General features: G+C 41.4%; 1 protein-coding gene across 3 annotated transcripts in view; it reads right to left on the bottom strand.

The window, feature by feature from the left end:
- Positions 1 to 26,850, bottom strand: part of SREBF1 (sterol regulatory element binding transcription factor 1) — a 61,210-nt gene that overhangs the window by 12,634 nt on the left and 21,726 nt on the right. The window contains exons 1-7 of one of the 3 annotated variants that reach the window (XM_031938475.1): positions 20,377 to 20,397; positions 11,058 to 11,693; positions 10,385 to 10,530; positions 5,186 to 5,329; positions 4,749 to 4,967; positions 4,048 to 4,162; positions 3,186 to 3,397 (exon numbers count right to left, since the gene is read on the bottom strand). In XM_031938475.1, coding sequence (XP_031794335.1) covers positions 3,186 to 3,397; positions 4,048 to 4,162; positions 4,749 to 4,967; positions 5,186 to 5,329; positions 10,385 to 10,530; positions 11,058 to 11,691 — 1,470 coding nt within the window. In that variant the 5' untranslated portion in view covers positions 11,692 to 11,693; positions 20,377 to 20,397. Of the gene's footprint in view, positions 1 to 3,185; positions 3,398 to 4,047; positions 4,163 to 4,748; positions 4,968 to 5,185; positions 5,330 to 10,384; positions 10,531 to 11,057; positions 11,694 to 19,682; positions 19,753 to 20,376; positions 20,398 to 26,850 lie in introns of those variants that run through there. The other 2 variants (XM_031938467.1, XM_031938464.1) reach the window with 2 other exon arrangements.

The raw sequence follows: 26,850 nt of genomic DNA on the forward strand, positions 1-26,850 counted from the left end.
TATGTAATGAGGGACTAAAAAATTTAAGAATTCTTATTAATGCAAAGACCCACCTTGATTCCAGAGGCTTCATGATGAAATATATTGCCCACCTCCAAAAGAGACAATGAATTAAATATGGAGAAATATCTTTTTGATCATGGCTAATGCAGGGATTTATTTTGCTTAACTATGAACATTTATGACAAGGATTGTTTTTTTAAATTTTTTCCCCAACTAGGGAAGAGATAGGAGAAGGAAAAAAAAAATAAATTTTATCAGGATTCTCCTAAATTAAAATTTTAAAATAAATTAAAGGTGTTGGACTGAAAGACCTCTAATTAATTCTTTCCATTATTTCATTTTGGAAGAACTATTTTTCCTTAGCACAATTCATAAGACCATGAGCTGAAGAATCACCTTAGATAGCTTACAGAGATGAATTTTGAAAACTATCTTTATAGGTAATTGGGGGGAGGAAGAAAATTTTTTTTTAAAAAAGAATTGTCTTGAATTATTGTATTGCTGAGAATAGCTAGGTCATTCATAGTTGATTATCATTATAATATTGCTCCTGATTCTGTTCATTTTGCTTTACATCACTTCATGTAAGTCTTCCCAAGGTTTTTCTGAAATCCACCTGGGTGCATGACTTAACAAGTCTTAACTTAGCTTTAACAGCTTTTAATGACCTCCTGGCCAGGCCATATACCTCTAGCCCAGAAGTTGGATTTACTCAAGGCCCAGGGAGAATTGCCCAAAAGCAAACAGGTGTTCAAGCAAACAAAAGATGAACAGAAGTGGGAGTTAGGAGCCCTAGATTCTAGTGTCAGCTTTGTTACTAAATGCCTTTGTGATCTTGGGAAAATAGTTTTCTAATTTGGTGTCTCAATCTTTTCATCTGTAAAATGAGGTTGACTGAATTGTCTCAAAGGTCCCTTCCAAAACTAAGAAGCTAATATTTAAAAGATAAAGGCCTCTGAGGAAGCTTTATGGCTGAAAACTATTAAGTTTTTAAACTGGAAAATCTAGACCTGGTCACTCAATTCCAGACTGAGCTGAGAAGCCCTCAAAGGTGGAAAGAGGACACTTTAGGACAAATAAAAATCTATGACTTCACATGGAACTTAATTTTACAGAATTCATTCTCATCTTTAAAATACTGAAGAAATAAATAAAATTTAAAAAAGGTCCTGGACACCAATTTGGTGAACTTGTGAACTGATCCTGCCATTTTGGAGAGCAATTAGGAACTATGTCCAAAGGGCTATAAGACTGTGCATAACCTTTGACCCAGCAATACCATTGTTAAATCTGAATCCCAAAAAGATTTTTTTTAAGGATGAAAAAGGAAACACAAAAATATTTATAGCAGCTCTTTTTGAGATGGCAAAGAATTGGAAATTGAGGGGATGCCCATGAATTGGGGAATGGCTGAACAAGATGTGGTATATGAATATAATGAAATATTATTGTTCAATAACAAATGAGCAGGTGGATTTCAGAAAAACCTAGGAAAGACTTGCATGATTTGATGTAAAGCAAAATGAGCAGAATCAGGAGAATGCCAGACATAGTAATAGCAATATTGTAATGACAATCAACTGTGAATGACAGCTATTCTCAGCAATACAATGATCCAAGACAATTCTTTTTTCTTTATTTCTCTTTTCTTTTTTCCCCTAATTACATGTAAAGATAGTTTTCAAAATTCATCTCTGTAAGATTTTGAGTTAAAAACATCCAAGACAATTCTGAAAGATTTATAAAGAAACATATCTACCTCCAGAGAAAGAACTGTTGGCGTCTGAATGCAGATGGAAGCATACATTTAGTCTGTGTTTTCTTTTGCAATGTGGCCAATATGGAAATATGTTTTGCATAAGTACACATGTATAATCTATATCAAATTGCTAGCTTCCTCAAAAAGAGAGGAGAGAAAGAATTTGGAACTCAAAATAAAAAAAAAAAGAATGTTAAGTTTTTGATGGAATGTTATTGTTCTATAGGAAATGATGAGCAGGATGCTCTCAGGAAAAAAAAATCTGGAAAGTCCTCCATGAATTCAAGCAAAGTGAAATGTACTATATACAAAGTAATAGCAATGTTCTGGGAACACCAGCTGAAAATAACTTTGCTATTCTTAGTAGTACAATCATCCATGACTACTCTGAAGGACTTAAGAAAAATCTTATCCATACCCAGAAGGAACTGATTATGTCTGAAAACAGGTTGAAGCATTCTCTCTAACACTTTTTTAAATTTAATGTTTCTTGAGGGTTTTTATTTTCATTAGGGTGGGAGATCTATGTTTTCTTTCACAACTTTGACTTTTATGGAAATGTTTTGCATAACTTCACATGTGGCTTTTTAACTGTGGATGGAGACAAGGGAGAGAACCTAGAACTCAAAAATTTTAAAAATAAATGCAAAAAAATTTTTGTTTTGAATGTAACTGGGGAGAAATATTAAATAAATAAATTAAAATAAAATTTTAAATAAATGAATGTTAAAAATTGTTTTTACATGTAGCTGAAAAAACACATTAAAATTTCATGGAAAAATAAAATAAATTAAAATAAGAGTCCTGGGCTATAGGATTTTCAAAGTTCCCTCCAGTCAAGTGGACTGAAATCAGAAAGAGTTGAATTTGAATCCTGCCTAAGATATCTGCTACCTGGGTGACTCTGGGCAAATCATTTAACTTCTCTTTTCCTTAATTTCTTCATCTTTGAGAATTAAATGAAATAACATATAAAATGCTTTCAAGATTTAAAGTGCTATAAAAATGCTAAATCTTATCATTAAATCAATGATCCTATGAATCCCATGTTAGAAATATTGACTCAAACAGGGTTTAAAAATAAAAAGATATAAAACCTAAAATATTAAAGAAAATTGAAGGAAAGGAAGCCTTGAAACTTGAGATCCATATCATAAAATCTAGTGAGATAGTGAGGGCCTAAAGACCATCCATTACTACAGTCTCATTCTACAGAGGAAAACCCTCAAAGCAAAGAAGTTTGTCCATGATCTGAGCTCCTATAAAGTCCAGCTTGGTGCCTCTGCCAAAGGCTGAGGAGCCATTTTGATACCTTTAGTTGAGATAGCAGAAGAGACTCCACCGGGGAGGTGAGGGAGTGGGATAGAGAAGCAGTTCCCCAGGTAACCCCCAAGTGCCATGTGTTCCCAACCCAATCAGGCACCTTGGGGTCTTCGAACATGGGGCTGTCCGGCTCGGAGTCGCTGCTGTTGCCGCTGCCGCCACTCCCCAAGGACAGGGGGCTGCTGTGGGAAGGAGAGCCGGCGTCGGAGGGCGGCGGGGTTAGCGCGTCCACCATCTCTGGCTTAATGACTTCCATTGGGATGTCCATGCTCCCACTACTGCATGACGGCGACACCAGGTCTTTCAGGGATTCTGGGGTTTGGTGCAGAACACAGAAAAGGCACAGATCACTTAGAGAAGAGGGCAGAATTCTCACGTAGGCACCAGAAGGGCCCCAGGCCAGCCACCCTCCATTCCCTATCAGGCTTCAGCCGACTTCTTGCTCTGGAACGCCCCCTGCCCCAGTGATCCCCCTTCTCCCATCAGCGAGTTCCCCCATTCTGAGGAACAGCCTGGGACACTCTTCCTGCGTTCATCACTTGGCTTTCATTGTGGCTGTCCAGACTCTGCACGTGTCCTCTCCTCACCCACCTTCACCCCAACTCTCTTGCTCTTCAGGTCTCTTTTATGTGCGGCCTTTCCTCATCAGAATATTAAATTGATTAAGGGAGGCTGGTTTTTTTACTTGTAATTTGAATCCTCAGCACTTGGCCCAGTGCTTGTTATGTATTATGGGCTTCATTTGGTTCAATCTGGGGATCTCTTCCTCACGCGGCACCAAAGGCAGGAGATGAGCGGGGCCCTTTGGAGATGGGAGCGTCCTTGGGCCCGGGACTCTGTCATCCCCTCCCTTGGCTGAGCACGTGGTATTTGTAAGGAAGGGACAGCTGAAACCAGCCTTGACCCTGGCCCTAAGTTCCACTGGCTGAGGCCTGGACAGGGGAACCCTAGAAAAGACTCACTGTTCTTCTGCACAGCCATCCTGAGAGTCAAGTTCTCTTGCTTTAGCTTCTGATTGGTCTGCTGCAGGAATCGGATGTAGTCAATGGCTTTCCTCAGGATGGCTGATTTGTTTAGCTGGAATAGAATGATTGAGGCCCTCATCATTCTGGAGCCTGGCCACTCTACCCCCCCCCCCCCCCCCCCCCCCCCCCAGCATCCTCCATCCTCCATCAGGGTCGACTAAAGGATCTCTGGAGCTGGCTCTGGATGCTAAATCCCAGATTTTGCCCACAGGTAAACTCAGGATGACAGGGAAGATACTGATGAAAGGACATTGTATGTTTAGCTCAGGGGTTACTAACCTGGGGCCCACAAACTTGGTTTTTGTTTTTCTTTTAAATATTTTGATAACTGTACTTCACTATAACTGGTTTCTTCTGTAATCCTACATTCTTTATGCACTTAAAAAATTATTCTAAGAAGGGCTCCATAGACTTCACTAGACCATCATTAGGGTCCAGTATACAAGAGAAGATTAAGAATCCTTAAGTGAGGATCTTGCTTGTTCTCAGTCCTTTGGGGATTGGACCAACTGACCTCTGCGATCATTTCTAGCTCTAAATCTAAGATACTTCCCCCATGCTGGCTTTTTACCTGCTCTGTTCCCCTCTGGATTTCTGAGTGTCCCCCTCCCTTTATTCCTCTTCTTCTTGTCCCATACCTTGGCCTCAGTTCCCACCACCAGGTCTTTGAGTTCCACAATCTTGTCATTGATGGAGGATCGATAGCGCTTCTCAATAGCATTGTGAGCCGTTCTCTTCTCCCCTTTGCTCTGGGAGCTGGGGGTCTTGCCCGTGGCAGCCAGGCGATTGATGGGCAGCTTGTCAGCATCTACCATGAGGGGCACAGTGGCTAAAATGGTGCCTCCACTCACCAGGGTCTGTGTGGGGGAAGAGGTGTCATTAACTCAAAGCCAGGGCAGGACAAGCGTGTCAGAGCCAGGGAAGAGTGACAGCAGGGGAGATTCAAAGAAAAGTGACTGAGAAAAGCCAAATGCAATGGGAAGAAGGCGGTCTCGGAGGCCATGACCCAACCAGCCCTCCAAAGTCCCGTCTCCCTGAGTCCCACCCTGAGTCCCACCCCTGCGGCCCATCGTACCGGGACCTGAAGGGGGGCCGACTGCACTGCTGTGGTGGTGGCCAAAGAGTTGATCCCCGAGGTCTTCACTCCTGTGCCCACATCAGCCTTCACAGTTGTCAGAACCAGGGAATCAGCCTTGATGAAGTGAGGCTGGAGCAGGACCTGGGCAGTAAGGGTGGGAGAAGTGTCAGCGGCTCCCAAGTCATTCTGAAGCCTCTCCCCTCCCTCTCAAGCTTATTTTCTGACTCATCCGTTTTGGCTTTCTTTCAGCCCTTACCACAGGGCCCAGCACACCATAAGTGCTTAATAAATGCTTGTTATTTAGGACTGTTAAAACAAACAGCTTTGAAAGACTTAAGAATTCTGATCACTGTAAGGACCATTCACCATTCCAGAGGACAGATAATAAAAAATGTCGACCATCTCCTGCCAGAGAGGTGATGGATGCAAAGAACAGAATGAGACATTTTTGGGATGTGGCCAATGCAGGAATTTGTTTTGCTGGATCAAGGATTTATTTTGTTTTTGTTTTTAAATGGTGGGGAGGGGGAAGGGGAGAAAACAGATTTTAGTTCATTGAAAAAACTTCAATTTTTAAAAAATATTTGTTGGCGTAAACCATCTAACCTAATAAACTAGGATACTCCTACAACCAGAACCATCTCATTGCAATGGTATTCTTCTGCTCCAAGTTTTAAACTAGCTCCATGGAGCCTGAAAAGTTCCCTTTTTTCATGTTGAATACCAGGCAAAAGTATTAGACACATCTATGGAAAAGCTTAGCTAAGGGCCTCAGAGATGTTTTCTCTCCTAAAAGCCCACCTTGCTCAGTCTTCACACATTTCATAAGGATTTATACAAGGTTAGCATTCAAAGAAACTCAAGAAATTATCTAGAACCCTAGAACAGCTGGGTGGTACAATGGTTAAAGTGCTAGACCCGAAGCCAGGAAGACCTGGTTCAAATCCAGTTCAAATCCAAGACCCAGACAACTTCTCACTAGTCAACCCCCTAAATATTCCCCCTCATATCAAACCAGAATGATACTTTCTATTTGCCCACGCCATCCTCCTCTCAATCCCCAATAAACTAGGTGGCATACTGGCCCTGCCAGCCTCAATCCTAGTTCTCCTAATCATGTCCCTCCTCCACACTGCCAACCAACGAAGCACAATGTTCCAACCAGTCTCCCAAACACGATTCTGAATCCTTACCACCAACCTGCTCACACTCGCCTGAATTGGCGGTCAACCCGTAGAACAACCATTCGTCATCGTCAGCCAGCTAGCCTCTCTGCTCTACTTCCTACTATTCACTGTCCTCATGCCCCTAGCAGGCTTATTTGAGAACTATATATTAAAATCTAAGTGAAGAGTCCAAGTAATTTAGCCAAAATTACTGGCCTTGTTAAGTCAGCAATGATGGTATACTCCTTTCACATGGACACATCAGGAAGAAGGCATTACACCCCACCATCAACACCCAAAGCTGATATTCTCCTTAAACTACTTCCTGCACCTCATCACAAAGGTTCAGTTAGTTAATGAATTTTAATTTGTATACTATCTCAGTATTAAGTTTTTGTTTTTTTTTGCAAAAAACTTATTACATAATACTTATGCTATAAGACATACATAGGACATTCATATATATTATATGACCTTAATCACACACTAGCTAAGTGACTCGGGCAATTTGGGCTCTCTCAGTTTCTTCCACTGTAGAACATGGACCATAATCACACCTATATCCCAAGGTTGTTGTTAGGATTAAATGAGATCACTGAAAATCTCTTAATCTAGTGCCTGACACATAGTAGGTACTTAATAAATGCTTGTTCCTTTCCTCTCCCTGCCAGTCACTACACTAAACCCTATGTCAGCTGGGGAGAAAGCTCACTGGAGTTTATTATATGCCTTCAAAAAAGGATAGAAGGTATGAAATAGAAACTCACCATATATAATCCTTTTTTATATTGTACTGTATACACAAAAATGCATTGGGATTATTTGGGGGTTGGTTTGATTTTAAGTTCAGAATTTAACAAAAAGGAAAAAAACTCCCCAGAATGACATGGGTAAAGGGTAGCAACCTACTCCTGCCATTTTCCCTAATATGGCCAGAGAAATGACACTATTCACCTCTCAGAAGCCCCCTTCTGTGCTGCCTGAGAGCAAAGACCTTGTCTTAGAAGTGTCTCTCTCCCACAATAAGAACGCCAAACATCTTAGACACAGGATCATCTGTAAACATCATCATTCCCTCTGATGGCTGGGGAAGCTAAAGGGACGTGTGCTGAGTGATAGGGATTTCTGTCTGAAGGGGAAGAACTAGAGGGGGATCAGGAAAGGGGACTGAGCAAAAAAACCCAAAACAGTGGATGGAAGAATTGTTTATATAGGGTCAGACTAAAACAATGAGACCTCCTCAGTTGGAAACAGGACTATCTAGATATAGTTTGTACTGATGGGTCCTGGAAATAGAAGGCACAAGATAGATAAAAGGTAGCAGCAGCATGGCCAGGAGGGACTTTCACTCCTTGGAGTCCTTAGCTGTGGTGAAGAGAGATTATTAGCACTCAGAGAAAATGAAGGGCAGGGATGACTCATTCAGAACTGGAGCAGGGAGGGAGGAGACCACATAGGGAGGGAGGGTGCCATCCAGCCCTTGCCCACTTTCCACTAATGTCATCAGCTAGCTGTGCTTTGTTGATCAACACCAGCCCAACAAGTGACATTACTGGTTGCTTTACACCTTTCCTGCCCAGCCTGAAGTTCATGGATAGCTAAGGCAGTCTACTGAGGATGAGTCCGGAGGAGGACTGTGGATTCTGAATCAAAAGAAAGTCCCAGGCAGGAGTCTGAAGATAAAATAGCAAAACAGGCCTGATGATTAGGGGAAACATCTAGGGCAGAGGAACTCAAGACTGAGGATCCCCAACTAAGGCAATATTCCCCAAACACCCAGTGGGTAAATGGCCTTAGTTTAAAAAGACTTTTGATGAGAAAGTCTGTAAAATGCTGGGAAAATAAAGGCATGGTCTCAGTTAAAAGTTTGTGTTTGTCCCAGACATTTAAAGAGGCTTTGCCAATAAACTGGGAAAATTTTTTACATCCAAAGGATCTGATAAAGGCCTCATATCTAAAATATATAGAGAATTGACTCAAATTTATAATAGTTCAAGCCATTCTCCAACTGATAAATGGTCAAAAGATATGAACAATTTTCAGATGAAGAAATTGAAACTATTTGTAAGTCAGATGAAAGAGTGTTCCAAATCACTATTGATCAGAGAAATGCAAATTAAGACAACTCTGAGGTACTACTACATACTTCTCAGATTGGCTAAGATGACAGGAAAAGATAATGATGAATGTTGGAGGGGATGTGGGAAAACTGGGACACTTATACATTGTTGGTGGAGTTATGAACAGATCCAACCATTCTGGAGAACAATTTGGAACTATGCTCAAAAAGTTATCAAACTGTGAATACCCTTTAACCCAGCAGTGTTACTACTGGGCTTATACCCCAAAGAGATACTAAAGAAGGGAGGGAAAGGGACCTAAATGTGCAAAAATGCTTTGGCAGCCCTTTCTGTAGTAGCAAGAAACTGGAAACTGAGTAGATGTCCATCAATTGGAGAAAGGCTGAATAAAATATGATATATGAATGTTATGGAATATTATTGTTTGGTAAGAAATGACAAGCAGGATGATTTCAGAAAGGTCTGGAGAGACCTATGTGAACTGATGCTGAATGAAATGAGCAGAACCAGATCATTATTCACCCAACAAGACTATACAACGATCAATTCTGATGGACGTAGCTCTCTTCAATATTAAGATGATTCAAACCAGTTTCACTTGTGCAGTGATGAAAAGAGACATCTACACTGAGAGAGAGAACCATAGGAACAGTGTGTGGAACAGAACATAGCATTCTCACTCTCTGTTGTTATTTGCATTGTGTTTTCTTTCTCAGTTTTTCTTTTTCTTTCTTCTTGCACAACAAAATAATTGTATAAATATGTATACATATACTGGCTCTAACATGTATTTCAACATATTTAACATGTATTGGACTACCTGTGAAATAGGGGAGGGGATAGGGAGAAGGAAAGGAAAATTTGCAACAAAAGATTATGCAAGGGTCAATGTTGGAAAAAATTACCCATGCATATGCTTTGTAAATAAAAAGCTTTAATAAAAAAAATAAAATAAAGAAGCTTTCCTTCAAATTCAAAAGAAGTAATTTTCAAGTTATCAAAATGTAATCCCAGTTTTCTACTTTGTAAAATTAAGGGATTAAATGATAAATGAGGTAGTCTTTAAGGTTCATTTCAACCTTAAGACTCTATGGATTTCTGGAAATCAATGACAACCTAGGGATGTGGAAGTAATAACAAAAAGGCTAGCTGTGAGCTCTGTGCTTTTGTAAGAAGATTCCCAGATAGGAAGAAATACATGGATTGTCTTCATCAGCAATTCATATTTTTATCTACATACTACTAATAGTTGACATTTCTATAGCCCTTTAAGTTTTCAAAGCTCTTTATATAATCTCATTTGAGCCTCAATAATCCAAGTAAGTGCCACTGCCATACCTACTTTATAGATGAAAAAACTGAGGCTCTGACAAGGGTATCTTGCCACGAGTCATATAAGTATCTGAGACAAAATTTGAATCACCCACTCTTTCTAACTCTATATCCAGGAATCCATTTATTACGCGCTTGGTATAATGCCTGGTATATAATGGTACTTAATAAATGCTTACTAACTATGTCAACCAGTCTCTATTTATGCGACTTTTAGAGAGTTTCTGGGCTAAGTGGAAATAGCAACCACAGGAGAATAATCATTCAAACTGTTTTTCAGTCTCAGATTTACTGAGGGGTGGGGAGAACCAGGATTAAGAAGGGAGAGGCAGAGGAAAGCAACGGGGCAGCTTCATAGCAGAGAGGGAGGTGAAAGACCAGACGGGTGCATTTTGGAAGAACAGAAGAGTCAGCTTCTCTGTTTTCCTGACATAGAGCAACCCCTTCTCATTTCTCAATAACTGCTCCCAAGTGCCACCAAAAGCCAGGATGGTTCTGAGCTCCCTGGTTCCCTGATCCCACTTCAAGGAACAGTCTTCCCTCCAAAGTCCGGCTTCTCTCTGGGACCCTGTCTGTCTATATTTGCACAATAGAAGAGAGAAAAGGGCTAAACTTACTGGGACCTGCTGGATCTGGGAGGAGACAACCTGGGCAGGTGCAGTCAGCAACTGCTGTGGGCAGATATTCTGCACCTGCGTTTGGATGGTAACTGGCAACGGCCCTTGAGGAGAAAGGGGTTGCTGAACATTGCCAGGAGGAACAGCTGGAAACAGAAGAAACATCACAGGCATTAGGAGTATAACTCCCTCCATCCCCAATTTCTTTTTTCTGTCTCCACCCCTGTCTGGACTCTCTCCTCGGCTCTTTCCCCAGTTCTCATTCTGCACCTGCTGAGGATCTGATGACTTCATTGTCACTGAGGTACTATCCCTCCCCTAGAATGCAGTTAAAATTTGGAAGAGCAGGAAAGGTCAATGCTTATTCTGAAGGAATGAAGGGCTAATGATGAAATTTTAGACACTGGTGAAGGAGATATTTCTGAATAGGGAGTCTTCCCAGGGGTAACTCACACCACTACTCCGGACACCTACTATTCTGGCTATGTATTAGGACTGCCTTCTTTCCAATCTACTTCCCTTTGTCCACTGCTCCACCAGCCCAGCTCCCTGATAAATCCCTGTAACCTGGAATATTCTAAATTCATTTCCAAGGTCCTTCCTGTGAGGTAAACAGCCCCCACATCTTTGATTTACCACCCTACCCCCAAAAACTTCCCAGCCTGCTACTCACCTGCTGGGAAGTTGCCCTGGCACTGATAGTCTAGTAGAGATGGAGAAGTAAATTGAGGCTGGGAAGAAGGAGCAAAGCTCTGGGGCACCATGACTCCTGGTGGCTGTAATTCCTGTGGCTGTGGCTGTGGCTGTGGCTGTGGTGGCTGCACCTGCTGAGGCTGCAGCTGAGATTGTGGCTGTGGCTGTGGCTGTGGCTGTGGCTGGGGCTGTGGCTGGGGCTGGGGCTGGGGCGGGGATGGCTGCTGAGACTGCAGCTGGGGCTGGGATGGGGGAGCTGGGGGGGCTAGCACAGGCTGGGACAGCAACTGAGGGGGAGAAGGCTGAAGGATGGAGAGCTGCATGGGCTCCTCCTTGATGCCAGATGAGGCTTGGCTGAGCTCAGGCCCTGTTATCAGTGGGGGAGGCTGGAAGCTGGTCATTGGAGGAGGAGGAGGAGGGGGCTGGTACATCTTTATGTGGGTAGGCACCTTGGTGCTCCCCAAGAAGTTGTCAAGGGTGGAGCTGAGAGAGCTGGGGGGTGGAGACAAACTTGCAGAAGAGCCGACATCCTGGAAGGCAGGTGTAGCCCCGCCATAGTTGGAGTCAAAGATACTGGGGAAGTCACTGTCCTGGTTGTTGATCAGCTGAAGCATATCTGGAAGCAAAGAGAAAGCCAAAAATGAATCAAGGACAGTGACAAGTTCCACCCTCCTACCTCCCTCTCCACTCAAGAATATTGCCCCTGAACAAAGAAGGAAAAAAATAAAAACAATCAAATGGGAGCTAGCCACCTCCCGCAGCCAAAACAGTTCCCATACTTTCAATGAGAAGGTATTATCAGGTAACACACACATATACATGGTCATGCTCATAGCACACATGTACATATGTCCCGGCACCCACCAACACAGGGATGCAAACATACCAATATAACTGACACACAATGTCACCCACCTATCTCTCTAGTCAGAGTGTCTCTTTAGAGCTCCTGACCCAGACCTGGATTTGTTCACTGGACATTTCCAACTGGATATCCCTTGATTAGAATTCAGTTCTTCCTAACTCCAGGCCCATAATCCAATTCATCGTTTCCCCAGAAAAACTCCTCTTCCTGATTTTCCAATTTCTGCTAATAGCCCTCCCATACTGCCAGTCTCCCAGGGCCAAAACTTCAATATAATCTTTGGCTCTTCCTTCTTCAACACCCTGCACATACAACCAATCCCTCTGGCTTGTTTTTGAAGCCAAACCCTTTCCTTTTCTGTCTATTCTATCGCTATCACTTTTTGAGGTGGATAACTGGTGGAAAAAGATAGAGCACTGGACCTGAAGTTAGGAAAATGGGAATTCTTTTTTCCCCCCTCAAATATTTCTTCAATAGCATTTTATTTTCCCAAATATAGGCAAAGAGGTTTTATTTTGAGCAATTTAATCATTTTATTTACAAGATCAAGAGGTTATTAAAAAGAATGGTAATCTGGCCATCTCTCTTAGACAAAAGACAAACACTTTATCAATTTTATCAACAATTGAGGGGAGACAATATAAAAGAGAAAAAAAAATGGAAAAATAGATGACAAAATGGCTTGATGAAAATCCCCATAAAGGTATTTTTTAACATTTACCTTTGCAAAACGTTATGTTCCAAATTTTTCTCCCTTCCTTTTCCTCTCCCCCTCTCCCCCCCCCCCCCAAGACAGCAAGCAATCCAATATAAATTAAACATGTCCAATAGGAAGACAGGAATTCTAATCCTGCCTTGGACTAGCTATGTGGGCAAGTCACATCTGTCTCCCTCAGTTTTCTCATGTGTAAAAAAAAGATGATGATCACCTACCTCCCAAAATTGTTGTGAGGAATGAGATATCTGTAAAGTACTTTGTAAAATTTAAATTGCTACATGAATGCTAGCTATGATTATAATTCTAAGTTTCCTCTTTTAACAAGCATTTTAAGTAATATTTTCCTCTAATTATATGGAAAGATAATTTTTTAACTTTCACTTTCTAAAATTTTGATTTTCAAAATTTTCCCTCCCTTTCTTTGGCCCAAGACAGTAAGCAATTTGATATAGGTTATACATGTGCAATCATGAAAAATGTATTTACATATTAGTCATCAACAAGTATTTGTCAAGGGGCATTTCAGTTCAGGTGACCCAATGGCTAGGGACATAGTTTTGAAAGCCGGGCTCACATCTTGCCCTGGACATATGGTAGCAGGGATGACCCTGGATGAAATCACTGACTTGGCAACATGTTAGTTCATTCCCTTAAATCACAAGAGAAGGTGCTGACCTGACTAGGGGAATTGTCCGAGCCATTGAAATCATAGGTCCTATCTCTGTAGAAACCTGGGCTGAGCTGTTCTTCCAAAAGCAGCTGTCTTTTGATCAGAGGACCATATTATCTCCCATTATCTGTCCCAAAGACTTCAATGGTTCTCTTTTACCGACATATATCAAGGCCAAACTCCCACCATTCAAATCACTTCATAATGTGGTCCTTAGCTTCTCACTATTCTCTATTGCTCATACCCTGAATTCAAACTCAATTTGGCCATATCCAACACACTTCATACTTTCATATCTTTCTGATTTTTGGTCATGCTCTTCCCCATCTAAAACATTATTTCTCCCCCCCCCCAACCCCACCTTTAATTCTACTTTAATTGTAATACTTCAAGGCTCAGTTCAAATGTCCCCTCTCCTGAGATCATGTGGAACAGAGAGAAAAGGGATTTTGAACATCATTTAGCCCAAACTCTTAATTTTACAGTGAGGAAGCCTGAGATACAGAGAATAAACTTTCAAAAGATCAAATAATCCAAATCTTCTAAAGACTTTCTTGAGGCTTCCAGTCAGAAGGGATTTCTCCCTCCTCTAAATTCACATTATACTTTGACATTCCACCTTGTTGAGTTATTATAAGTTTTTTTATCCACCAACTAAACTCTAAGATTCCAACGGACAGGCAAAATGTCACACATGGGGTGTGTCTCAAATGTCTTAGTGCCATTTTAAGTTAATAAAGCTTAAACTTTTGAGACACAGTTCTATCCCCAGCAACACCTAGCTAGCATACAGAACTTTTGATTAATGGATCATACTTATAATACGGCATTAATAGATATTTGCTGAATGAATTAACCATATGAATATACATCCAATTCAAAACATCTGAATCCATATTTATTTAGGCCATCAAACATCTGGGTCAGTTCTGTTCTGGCCTTCTAGGACCCTAGTTCCCATAGCAGTCTGGTCTAAACTAAAGTAAACTGTCTATTGTGCAACCTAGCTAGTAATGAATTCTTCACAAAATACCCTTCACATCGACCTTAGAAGGGCTGTAGAGCAGGGGCCTAAGGAGTCAAAGATGGAATGAGATTCCCAAGGAAGAAGGGGAAGAGGTAGAAAGGACAGGCCAAATTTCAGGAATACTTAGACTTCAAAAAAACTCACCTTTCAAACACTGACCTTAAATGAGAAGAAAAGAGCTCTAAAAAGGCCCCAAGCCAATAGCTTGAAAAATAGCATGTATAGTGGATACTGGTTAGCTTTGGCAGGAAAGAAAGAAAATAAGAGAAAAGCAAATAGAGAAGAGAAATAGATGGGGAAAAGGGATGGTGAAGGTGAAGGAAAGAAAAAGAGGGACAAAGAATGAGATAGAAAAAAAAGAAGGTGGGACAGAGAAAGTGATGGTTTATGGGAAACATAGGAAGAAGAAATAACACAAACAAAGGATTTAGTTCAATCTCTCCTTTGGACAGATGAGGAAATGGGCAAAGCAATTTGTCCAAGGTCATAAATGGAGTTCGTGACAGAGCTGAAGCCAGGTCTCAAGTCTCCTTCCCTCTCCCCACCACCTCCCATTTAATAGTATTTTATTTCTTTCCAATTTCATGTGAAGATAGTTTTCAGTATTTATTTTTGCAAGATTCTGAGTTCCAAATGTTTTCTCTCACCCTCTTCTTTCCCCCTCCCCAAAAGAGCAGGCAATCTTTAAGATGGGGGGAGGGGGAGGAGATGATAAAAATATAGAGATAGAGAGAGGGAAGGAGGAAAAGACAGAAAGAGAGAGAGAGAGAGAGAGTGAAGTGAGAGGGAAGAGAGAGAATTGATATAGGAAAAGAGGGTGAAAGGAACAAGAAAGAGAGGAAGAGAGAAATAATAGAAATGGAGAGAAAAGAGTAGAACAGAAGTGAGACTGAGAGCTGAATTCAAAGAGAGAGTAAGGGAGCGGCAGAGAGAAGGAAAGAGACTGAGATGGAGAGAATCAGAAGGAAAGGCAGAGACAAAAAAAGAGAGAAAAGGGGGAGGGAAGAAGAAAGAAGAGAGAAGAGAAATACAAACAGGTTCATAAAGTATGTGGGAAGCTTCTAGACAACCTTAAAAGAGCCAAGTATAGTGCTTCTTGACTGCCTAGAACTAAATGCAATTTGAAAAAGTCTAATAGGAACCTTAGAAATTACCCAGTCACAACCCACCCATTTCACAGATGAGTTAAGAGCAATCAATTTGACCAAAATCACAAAGCTTAAAGGCAGCACTGGGACTAGAAGCTCAATCTTCTAAGTTTACTCTAAGGTTTTGGGTTGTTTTTTTCCCCCCTTCTGTTGCCTCCCTTGGGAGGTGCTAATAGATTTCTTTCTCCCTCAGGAAAAGAAAAGGGGGTGGGGTGCTATCTCCTGAGTTTTGCCAGTTGGCAGAGTCTCTGATAATGCTGATATTTTTTCTTCTACCCAGAGTGAGTGTCAAGGGCTCTGGTTAAAAGTACAACTCCTGCCCTCACCAACCTCAGTTTCTCATGTCTCTTGCTATCACATCCCAAGGCCCACTTGACCCATCACTGCCAATGATGCCCAACTCTAGTCCTTCCTTTATTTTAAGCAGGACTGAAATCTCAACTCCTTCAAAGCCATACCCTAATCTCCCAGAAAGTCTTTTTCTTTTCTCCAGCCACAAAATATGCTGTTGCATCACACATTTTAAGTCTATTTACATCGCTGAGAAACAATCTTTAATAATGGACAAAGGGTCTCAGTCAGGAAGGCCTGAGGTAAAATCTTCTGGCACAGTTGGCTTTGGGCACAGGACAAACCAGCTAATTAACCTTTTAATAACTAAGACAACCCTTAAATGACAAAGCACAATGAAGACTAATTAATTTCTTCCAGGTCTGCTATTTGGAAGGGAGAAAAGTACTGGAACTGAAGCCAGGAAAATATAGGTTTAAGGGTTGCCACACTTACTATGTGATGCTGACCAAGGAATTTAACTGCTAATTGCCTCAGTTTCCCCCTCTGTAAAACGGGGGATCATAACCTCCTAGGGATGTTATGAGGACCAAATGACAATATTGGCAGAGTGTCTGACACACAGCAGATCATTAATAAATGCTTGTTCCCGCCTCTGCTCTAAAATCTTCCAGTACTAGCTTAAATTATATTTCTGCAACTATTCCTTGAAATGTTTTCTTCTATTTCCCCTACTTGGTATAAATTCATGAACACATTTTCTATTAAAATCACAGAATGAGAGGTTAATTTTACAGAATTGGAAACTGAGGCATAGAGAGAATAGGTGGCCCATCGAAGACTGCACAATTTATTTAGAGCCAGAGCAAGGATAAGAAAGTAGATTCCGTGAATTAGGTCTTTCAGACTTCCTTAATGATCTAATTATTTAATGTTGTCAACCCAGCAACAGGTCAACAGCAACAGCCCTTTGTTGGTCCAGCTTAGACCATGGTTTTTTAAGTCCTTGCTTAGGTGACAGGTGGTGCTCTGCATAGAGCACCTGCCCTGGGGTCAGGAGGACCTAAATTCAAATCTAGCCCCAGACACCAGCTATGTGACTCTGGACAAGTCATTTAACCCCAATTACCTTTAAAAAAAAAAAAGAAAGAAAGAAAGAAAAATGCATATATAACATGCGCTGGCTATGAAATTTCATATTTGCAAGGAAAAAAATTCACTGGCTTAGCTAGCAGACAAAGGGATCATCTTCCTGATATTTTCATTCTTTCCTTGATTTCAATCTGAGTTTACTCTTGTCCCCAGTTTTGAGCTCAAGAACCCTCAAGGTTCTCTTATCACACCTGAGTGCCCTCAACACTTAAGGGTTCTAACCTTCCCTAAGATATCTCTCACAAAACTTTCCTGAGTCTTTTAATGCAGAAGTGCTGCCTCCCCAGGGCAGATACAGTTTCTACCTGGAAAAGGAAACAAACTGATTCTTGGGTTACTATTTCCTTCCCTACTTACTACTAAATCCAAAACTCTGCAGACACAAATTATTTTTTACTTTACTTTAAGGACAAGGGGTCTACAGCTAGGAGGCAAGTCATTGAACTCCTGCTGAGTGTTATAGAGACAGCCCAGGATTAACCCTGTTTCTGGTGTGGTGGAGTAGTAAAACTGAAGGTCTTCAAATCCCACCTCTACAACTTCTTGCCATATGATCTTAGACACAATGTTTAACTTCTCTGATCCTTATTTTGCCTCACAAATGGCAAAATGAGAAAAGCTATTCTCTCCTTACCTAGCTTCCAACTGCTTCAAGAAGAATAAAATGTAAAGTACCTTTAGCTTCCAAAGCCTCATAGAGTAAGGTATTTTTATTATTCAAAGGACTTTAGGATAGTAGAGGGGAAGAGGTGGATAACTTGTATAGATTTAAAAAGCTATGTTAGTCTAAAAGTAGACGAGCCATTATTTGCTCCCTATTCTACGTTTTCAGTTTAGGTCAAGAACAGTTTCATTTGGAAACAGCCCAGTAGCACCAACAAGAAACAGAGTTAAGTCAGGAGGAGAAAGGCCAACACCGATTTGGTTTTCACCACAGAAAGTGGGCTGTCATGTCTAAATGTCCAACTAGTGACCTAGGTATGGACATCTCCACACCTAACTATGCTGGCTTTCTAGTGGCAGCGTGATCTGGAAGACTTTTCAGCTTCAATTAATTCAAAAGAAGTAACACTTTGCTAGCTATATCTTATATATCTTATTCCTTAATTAATACATTTTTGCATTCATTACCTTACCTGATTCTTACAAGAGCTGAGAGAGAAGTGGGCCAGAGATAGCTATTGCTATTTTACAAATGAGGAAACTGACTTACAAAAGAGGAAGACTGACTTGCTCCAGACCACAAGTGGTAGGATTAGGATCCAGGTTTCTTAGCTCTCAGCCCAAGGGGGGAATAGTGTAAGTTAACACAACAGTGAATCTCAAGCATTCTTCTGAAAGACAGCTCTGAGACGGTAGGAAACCTGAATTTTCTTTATTCCCTCCCCAAACGTATTGTTTGCTCTTTCTCTCTCCTGATTGTTTCATAAATCTAAGACTCAACTGCTTATTTCTCCCTCCACTTTCCCTTCCTCCTTGTGTATGGTTAGGGTGAAGGAAAGGGCATCTCTTCCAGCTGGCTGAGAATATCTCTTTATTTGTGCAACAGGGAGCCTCTGGCAAAACTCTTACCTACTCTGAATCTGAAGCCAGCTGGGCCAAGGCTCTACCCTAATTCTCCATGGAGAATTCTCTTACTAGGCAAAAAGTACTTGCGTGTTCCCAGAAAACATTCTCTCCCTCCTTGCAACCTATCCTCGACTTCCCCCAATAGCTCATCCAATATCAGCTATCCCCAGGTCAATCTGAAACACCAGTGTTTTGTACACCGATGCTTAATAGAAAAGAATATTGATTTATTTGACGATAGGAAGGAATTTTTAAAAATCCTGGTCCGACCCAGATGAGGTCAGGGAAAGGGTTGGTTAAAAAGTCCTGCAGCCTGGCAATGCTTACTGATACCCTTGCCTGACCAGTTCTGGAGGGTAATGGCCTCTCTAAGTATCCCCTGGTGTTGAGTGAAATTCTCGTAAGTAAACCCAAAGCTTTCACTAAAGCTGTCCTGCATCCTGTCCCCCAAGAAAGCTGAAAAGTTCTGTCTTTGTCCTTTTTCCTCAAGGACCTCATCCGCAAAACTAGGGTGAACGCATGCAAGCTCCCCAATTCCCTAAACACATGAGGCAGTGCCGTTGGGAAAACCAAGCCCCACAGCTTCCCCAACAGAGAACCTCAAAACTGAATAAAGCAGCATTTCTTAAGCAGACTCTGCACCCCGTGAGTGCTTACTCCTAGCCAAGAGATCTAAAAGCCGTTCTCCCATGTGACCCCCATCAGAGGAAGGAGAGCAACAACCAAAAGGGCCCACCTGCACAGAGCAGAAGGACGGGAGTGTAAGGGTATGGGGATGACAGGTGCAGAAAGAAAATGCATCTGCAAAGCAAACTCAGTTCCGGGAATCCCTAGTCTCCGGGGCTCCTGGGGACCCTGCCATGGGACCCGATCACCATCCGCTTCCCCTGCCAGAAGGACTAAATCGACCACTCTCCTCAAATCAGAGGAGATTTTGGGGGAGAGAAGGAACCAAGGGGCAGCTATTCCTCATCCCCGGCTTTATTTTACTGGGGTAGGGGAATGATGGGCGAGTGAAGGAGGTGCATGCTCCGTCACCCCTTCCTTAGCTGCCCCAGCTTGCAGGGACGAAGTCCTGAGAAAATGGAGGTTCCGTGGAGTACGGGGTCCCCGGCTCCTGGGGAGCGGGGGGAGGGAGGGAGGAGAGGGAGGGAGAGAGTGATACCTTCAAAAGTGCAGTCCATCACGGCGCCCCTCCCCCACCCCCGCGCCGCGCGCCCCCGGCCTGCCCGCTCGCCCCGAGTCCCTGGCCCCGGCACCCCGCAGCGTGGCCGCGGCGTCCCCCGCTCCGGCTGCGCGCGCGCGCGTACACACCCCGCTAAAAGATAAGCTACAGAGTATGACTGTCATCTGGGTCGGTTTTTTTTTAAGGCATTTTTTTCCTCTGTCTCCTCCTACTTTCCAACCTCCTTCTGTGACCCCGCCCCACGCTCCTCCCCCTCCCCATAACCCCGCCCCTCACCTCCTCTCTTCCTCCCCCCTCTCCAGGCTCTCCAGCTCCCTCCGGGAGGAAGTGAACCCTGGAATAGTGAATCACGACTGGAACATGAGGTGATTCTCTTCCACCAATCAGTGGCCGCCCCGCCCGCCTGGCTACCGGCCCGCCCCCACCCCGCCCCGCCCCGAGGCCACGGCGCTCCCCCCGCTACTTCCTCGGCAAAGGTGAATGGGCCGGGGTTACTAGCGGGCATTCTGCAATAGCCTTCCGCCCAGTCAGGAATTGGGGGATGGGGGTGGGGCCGGGTTACTCTCGGTCACTGGGCGGACAGCATTCGCGCATCCACGTGCTGAATGCCTTATTAGCCGCTTACTGTCTTCCCAGCGCCTACTGAGCCCCCAAAGGAAAAATAACAGCATACCGGGGCTCCATGAACTTAAATAAATAGCAGAAGCTGGAACGGGGGTCGGTTTTTAAACCCCTCATCTTGCAGACGCCGATCACTCCACCACCGTCTGGATATAGGACTCAGTTCAATCCCTTTCATTTTAAAGATAAGGAAAACCGAGGTCTGGGAGGGTAAAAGTATTGAATAAGCAAAGCGCCTGCGCCTATCACGTGTCTCGGGGAACGTTAGAGTGATTAGAAAATAAAAAATCATTTGCTGGGGGGAAGGGATAAACTTTCCCATGCCGCCTACAACGTTCTGAGAAATACACACTTCCCAAGGCCTTACTGCTGGGAGTTTATAACTTTGGCAGGTGGAGAAACTGAGGACAAGAAAGGGGAAGTTACATAAACTGCAGAGTTCCTCTCCCTGGCGTTTAAAAATATTTAGTAAAAATTTCTCTTGCGTGTAGCTTGCTTACTATGTTTGCTGTTGTCTTCCCCATCTCTGCAAACTCCTTGAGGGTAGGTTTGACTCTTTTTGCGTCCCCGGAGCTTGCATGGTGCCTGGCAAATAACAGGCACTTAATTAAAGTTGATCAATTACATCCAGGTATTCAGAAGGGGGTGTTTGCTCTTTAGAATTTCCCCAAACCGCTAAGGTAACATGGATGTATACTGAGCTTTAAAGAGCTTTAGATACTGTTACTAAATCATAAATCTTGTGCAGAGCGAGCATATAATGCATTATTGTTGAACTGAATCGGAGGAGCATCAGACAATAATGAAAGTGTGGCTATGGAATTCACATTCTGACTTGGCCACTAGTTACTTGGCTAGCAAGACCCTTAGTCTGTCTGAAATTGCCTTATGGGTAAAAAGAAGAAGACAAGGGCTAGGAAGACTATCTTTCAGAATTGCTGGAGGAATTCAAATGATACTGTATCAGATTGTTTTGCAAACTTACAAGGTTACTACTGCACAAGTTCTGTTGTACTCTCTCCCATTTTCCAACTTTGTAATTAAGACTCCAAAAGAATGTAAAGATACTGGAGACAGATACTGGAGACAAAGTTGGTCTTCCTTTAAAGACCTATCTTGTTAAGAATTCAAATTTTATCTGATGGCATTGCCCATGAATTGCATCATAAAGGAAAACTAAAATGGGAAAGGAAGTGAGCCAGTCATAAAGCAACCCTGAGGGAAAATAGACAGGACAGATGAGGGCTACACAGTAACCCACTTAATGTCAAAAGACCTTATGCCTTCAGAATGCTTGGATAGATGGTCGTTGAAAGACATACACATACTTTTGAGAGATGCACAGGATTAAAAAAATAGATGAATTGCAATTTCTCCCCCAAACCTTCATCAGCTTCTTTTCCTCTAGGATAAAATAGACTCTTCGGCCTAACATTTAAATCCCTCCAACAGACCCTTTCCAATCTAGTTAAACTTATTCTCCACGATTAAAGGAATAAGAATAGGCAATGAGGAAACCAAATTATCACTCTTTGCCGATGACATGATGGTATACTTAGAGAACCCCAGAGATTCTACTAAAAAGTTATTAGAAATAATCCACAACTTTAGCAAAGTTGCTGGTTATAAAATAAACCCACATAAGTCATCAGCATTCTTATATATCACTAACAAAATCCAAGTCAGAGTTACAAAGAGAAATTCCATTTAAAGTAACTACTGATAATATAAAATATTTAGGAATCTATCTGCCAAGGGAAAATCAGAAACTTTATGAGCAAAATTACAGACCACTTTTCACACAAATTAAGTCTGATCTAACCAATTGGAAAAATATTAAATGCTCTTGGATAGGGCGAGCAAATACAATAAAGATGACAATATTACCTAAACTAATCTATTTATTTAGCGCTATAACAATCAGACTCCCAAAAAACTATTTTAATGACCTAGAAAAAATAACAAAATTCATATGGAAAAACAAAAGGTCAAGAATTTCAAGGGAATTAATGAAAAAAAAAATCAAATGAAGGTGGCTTAGCTGTACCAGATCTAAAATTATATTATAGAGCAGCAGTTACAAAACTATTTGGTATTGGCTAAGGAATAGAATAGTTGAACAGTGGGATAGGGTTAGGTTCAAGGGATAAAACAGTCAACAAATATAGCAACCTAGTCTTTGACAAACCCAAAGACCCCAGCTTTTGGGATAAGAACTTACTGTTTGATAAAAATTGCTGGGAAAATTGAAAACTAATATGGCAGAAACTAGGCATTGATCCACACTTAACACCATACACCAAGATAAGGTCAAAATGGGTTCATGACCTAAGCATAAAGAATGAAATTATTAATAAATTAGAGGAACACAGAATAGTTTACCTCTCAGACCTGTGGAAGGGGGTGGTCTTTATGACCAAAGAAGAACTAGAGATCATTACTGATCACAAAATAGAAAATTTCGATTATACCAAACTGAAAAGTTTTTGTACAAACAAAACTAATGCAGACAAGATTAGAAGGGAAGCAATAAACTGGGAAAATATTTTTACAGTCAAAGGTTCTGATAAAGGCCTCATTTCAAAATATATAGAAATTAACTCTAATTTATAAAAAACCAAGCCATTCTCCAATTGAAAAATGGTCAAAGGATATGAACAGACAATTCTCAGATGAAGAAATTGAAACTATTTCTAGTCATATGAAAAGATGTTCCAAGTCATTATTAATCAGAGAAATGCAAATTAAGACAACTCTAAGATACCACTACACACCTGTCAGATTGGCTAAGATGACAGGAAAAAATAATGATGATTGTTGGAGGGGATGTGGGAAAACTGGGACATTGATGCATTGTTGGTGGAGTTGTGAACGAATCCAACCATTCTGGAGTGTAGTTTGGAACTATGCTCAAAAAGTTATCAAACTGTGCATACCCTTTGATCCAGCAGTGTTACTACTGGGATTATATCCCAAAGAGATTATAAAGAAGGGAAAGGGACCTGTATGTGCACGAATGTTTGTGGCAGCCCTTTTTGTAGTGGCTAGAAACTGGAAACTGAATGGATGCCCATCAGTTGGAGAATGGCTGAATAAATTGTGGTATATGAATATTATGGAATATTACTGTTCTGTAAGAAATGACCAACAGGATGATTTCAGAAAGGCCTGGAGAGACTTACACAAACTGATGCTGAGTGAAATGAGCAGGACCAGGAGATGATTACATACTTTAACAACAATACTATATGATGACCAGTTCTGATGGACCTGGCCATCCTCAGCAACGAGATCAACCAAATCATTTCCAATGGAGCAGTAATGAACTGAACCAGCTACGCCCAGAGAAAGAACTCTGGGGAGATGACTAAAACCATTACATTGAATTCCCAATCCCTATATTTATGCCTACATGCATTTTTGATTTCCTTCACAAGCTAATTGTACAATATTTCAGAGTCTGATTCTTTTGTACAGCAAAATAACGTTTTGGTCATGTATACTTATTGTGTATCTAATTTATATTTTAATGTACTTAACATCTACTGGTCATCCTGCCATCTGGGGGAGGGGGTGGGGGGTAAGAGGTGAAAAATTGGAACAAGAGTTTTGGCAATTGTTAATGCTGTAAAGTTACCCATGCATATATCCTGTAAATAAAAGGCTATTAAATAAAATATATATATATATATATATATATATATATATATATATATATATATATATAAACTTATTCTCCACCATACCCTATGTTCCAATCAAAGTAGAATATTACTTCTTCTTTAGAAGGAGACACAGGCAAGGATTTGAAAGTAACAAATATAATTTATTATAGACTCTTTTTTTCTGAAGCAATTGTGGTTAAATGACTTGCCCAGGGTCACACAGCTAGCTAGGAAATGTTGTCTGAGACCATATTTGAACTCAGGTCCTCCTGACTTTAGGGCTGGTGCTTTCTCCACTTCACCACCTAGCTGCCCCAATTACATAATCTTAAAAAGCAAGTGGAGTTAAACAGAAATTCATTTTCATATAGAATCCTTTTTTGTGTGTTAATTCTTTTCTTGGTGTTTAAGTTCAGAATTTTAAAAATAAATGTTGGGGATAGCTAGGTGGCACAGAGCACAAGCTGAAGTCAGGAGAACCTGAGTTCAAATGTGACCTCAGACACTTAATACTTTGTAACTGTATGACCCTGGACAAGTCACTTAATCCCAAATACCTCCTCAAATAAAATAAAAAGTTTAAGGTTCCCTAAGCTTATAACTATCTCCTGCCTCATCCACCCCTAGAGATATACTTTTTATCTCTGCTTCTCACAAAGGTAGGAAACAAGCATTTACTACCTGCCAGACACTGTGCTAGATCCTCACAATAAGGAGGTGCTTTTATAATTCCCACTTTATAGCTGAGAAAACAAGCAAGCAGTCACACAGATAGTTTAAGATCGTCCTGAGTCTAGGTCTAATGCTCTAACCACTACATATCTAGCTGTTGAGCTCCAGGTACTTCTTCCTCCAAGAATTTCCTAATTCCTCTCTGCCCTCTGCAGTGGTTGATTATCCTCCTAAAAGTTACTTTTTAATCTATGTACATGATATCTATGATGCCATATATATGTATGTGTATGTATATTTCCCCACTAGCATCCCACTAGGATGCTGGCTTCTTAAGGACAGGGTCTGTGTTTTTGTATAAACTCTATCATAAATGTTTAGTGAGCTGAAATGAATCATATAGTTAAAAGAGGATCCCACATCTGTGATCATTAAAGTATGAAATAAAGGTTTGGAGCTCCCAGGGAATTTATATCTCCTGGGGTTGTCTACATTCTTAGAAGAGGACCAGCCAGAAGACAGCAATTTAATAATGCTAGAAGTTCAGTTATCAGAAAGCAGGTGGGGACAGGGATGGGAGGAAATATTTTGGGAACTGGCCATTCCTCAGTACCATTTCCCTACCCAACTCACCCATCTTTTCCCAACTCTCATACTTCATTCTATAAGAAAATAGTCTATTAAAATGTCTAGCCCAGCCAAAAGAGCCCAGGTTTGGGAATCAGGAATCTTTGCTCTTCCTAGTTGTGTAAGACCTTGGGCAACTCACAGTCCTCAGTGCACTTCGATCTAAGCAGCATTATTAAGGCCTTCTATGAGCTGGATGTCTAGAAACTTAGATTTGGGCAGCTAGCTGGCACAGTGGATAGATTGTGAATTTGAGAGTAGAGTGAATCCATCCAGCCTTTAGGCACTTATCAGCTAAATGACTCAGGAGAAATCACTCCCTACGGGAAACATTTATTCCCCCTCTCCTCCCTCCCCTCCCCCAGCCTCCCTTTCCACAGCTATAAAATGAGACAGAGTGGTGATGGAGATAACTGAAACAACAAAGTAAAACCCAGGGCAAACTTCTAAGTCATCATATAAATGCTAGCTATTTACATTCTATAGAGGGGAAAGCACCAGGGACAAAGATAAGTTAAAAATACCAAATTTGGATTTGAGATGAGGTGGGGTGGGATCGGAAAGAATTTGAAGCCTCCTTGTGAGAGGTAGAAGGCTCCTTATCTGACGTGGGAGAGCCAAGGGTTTCAAGAGGTGGAAATGAGAAGGAAAATTATTTATGGCATGTGGAGGTGGGAACAGAGAGAGAAGCGGAACCTGGGCAAAGGCTTCTTGTGGAAGTTAGGAGATGGCATGTTGAGTGGTTGAGAAGCAAATAGATTAGCTTCGTTGGAATGTGAAATGTAAGAGGGGGAAATAATGTGTAATGAACCTTGAAAAAAAGAAAGGTGCTCAGCTTCTGTAGGGCATCAAATCCCAAATTAAGAGGTTTGTGAATTTATTTTAACATCAAAAGGAAGGCACTGAAGCTGTTTGAATAGGGAGTGATATAGTAAATGGGACTCAGTCTCCTTTTTTGTAAAATGCAGGGATTGACATAGATGGGGGATTTGAGGGGAGGGACTTGGCCAAGAAGCCTTGAAAGAGCACAGTACCTGAAGTCAGAAATGCATGAATTCAAATCTGGCTTCAGATACTTAATAGCTGTGTAAAGTTGGGCAAATCACTTAATCTCAGTTTTGGTTTCCTCAATGGCATCTATCTCAAAGAGTTGTTGTAAGTACCAAATGACATTTGTAAAGCACTTAGTACAATGTCTGGCACATAGTAGGCACTTTACTCTACTGGCTTCCTTCCATAGGAACCCATAAACCCTCAAATGGTCAATGAAATTCATAAATTTTAGTGGGTCCTTGTGATATGTTTGACTTTCAAGATCAAATGAAGAGATTTAGGAGAACAACTGGCATCAAATATTGGGGTTCAGTCATTTGATGAATTCATAATAGCCATTCTCTTTGGCAAAAGGTAGGTTTACTTATGAGAGAAGCGGTTACAAACAAAATGAAGAAATACAATAGATGCTATGAATGGTAAATATGAAACAGATTTGGGAGAGCACATAGACAGGAAAATAGTTTAAACAATTAATAATGGAAAAGACATGTTCCCTAGTGGAATTC

The sequence above is a fragment of the Sarcophilus harrisii genome, chromosome 1, assembly GCF_902635505.1.
Source record: "Sarcophilus harrisii chromosome 1, mSarHar1.11, whole genome shotgun sequence".
Lineage (NCBI taxonomy): Eukaryota > Metazoa > Chordata > Mammalia > Dasyuromorphia > Dasyuridae > Sarcophilus > Sarcophilus harrisii.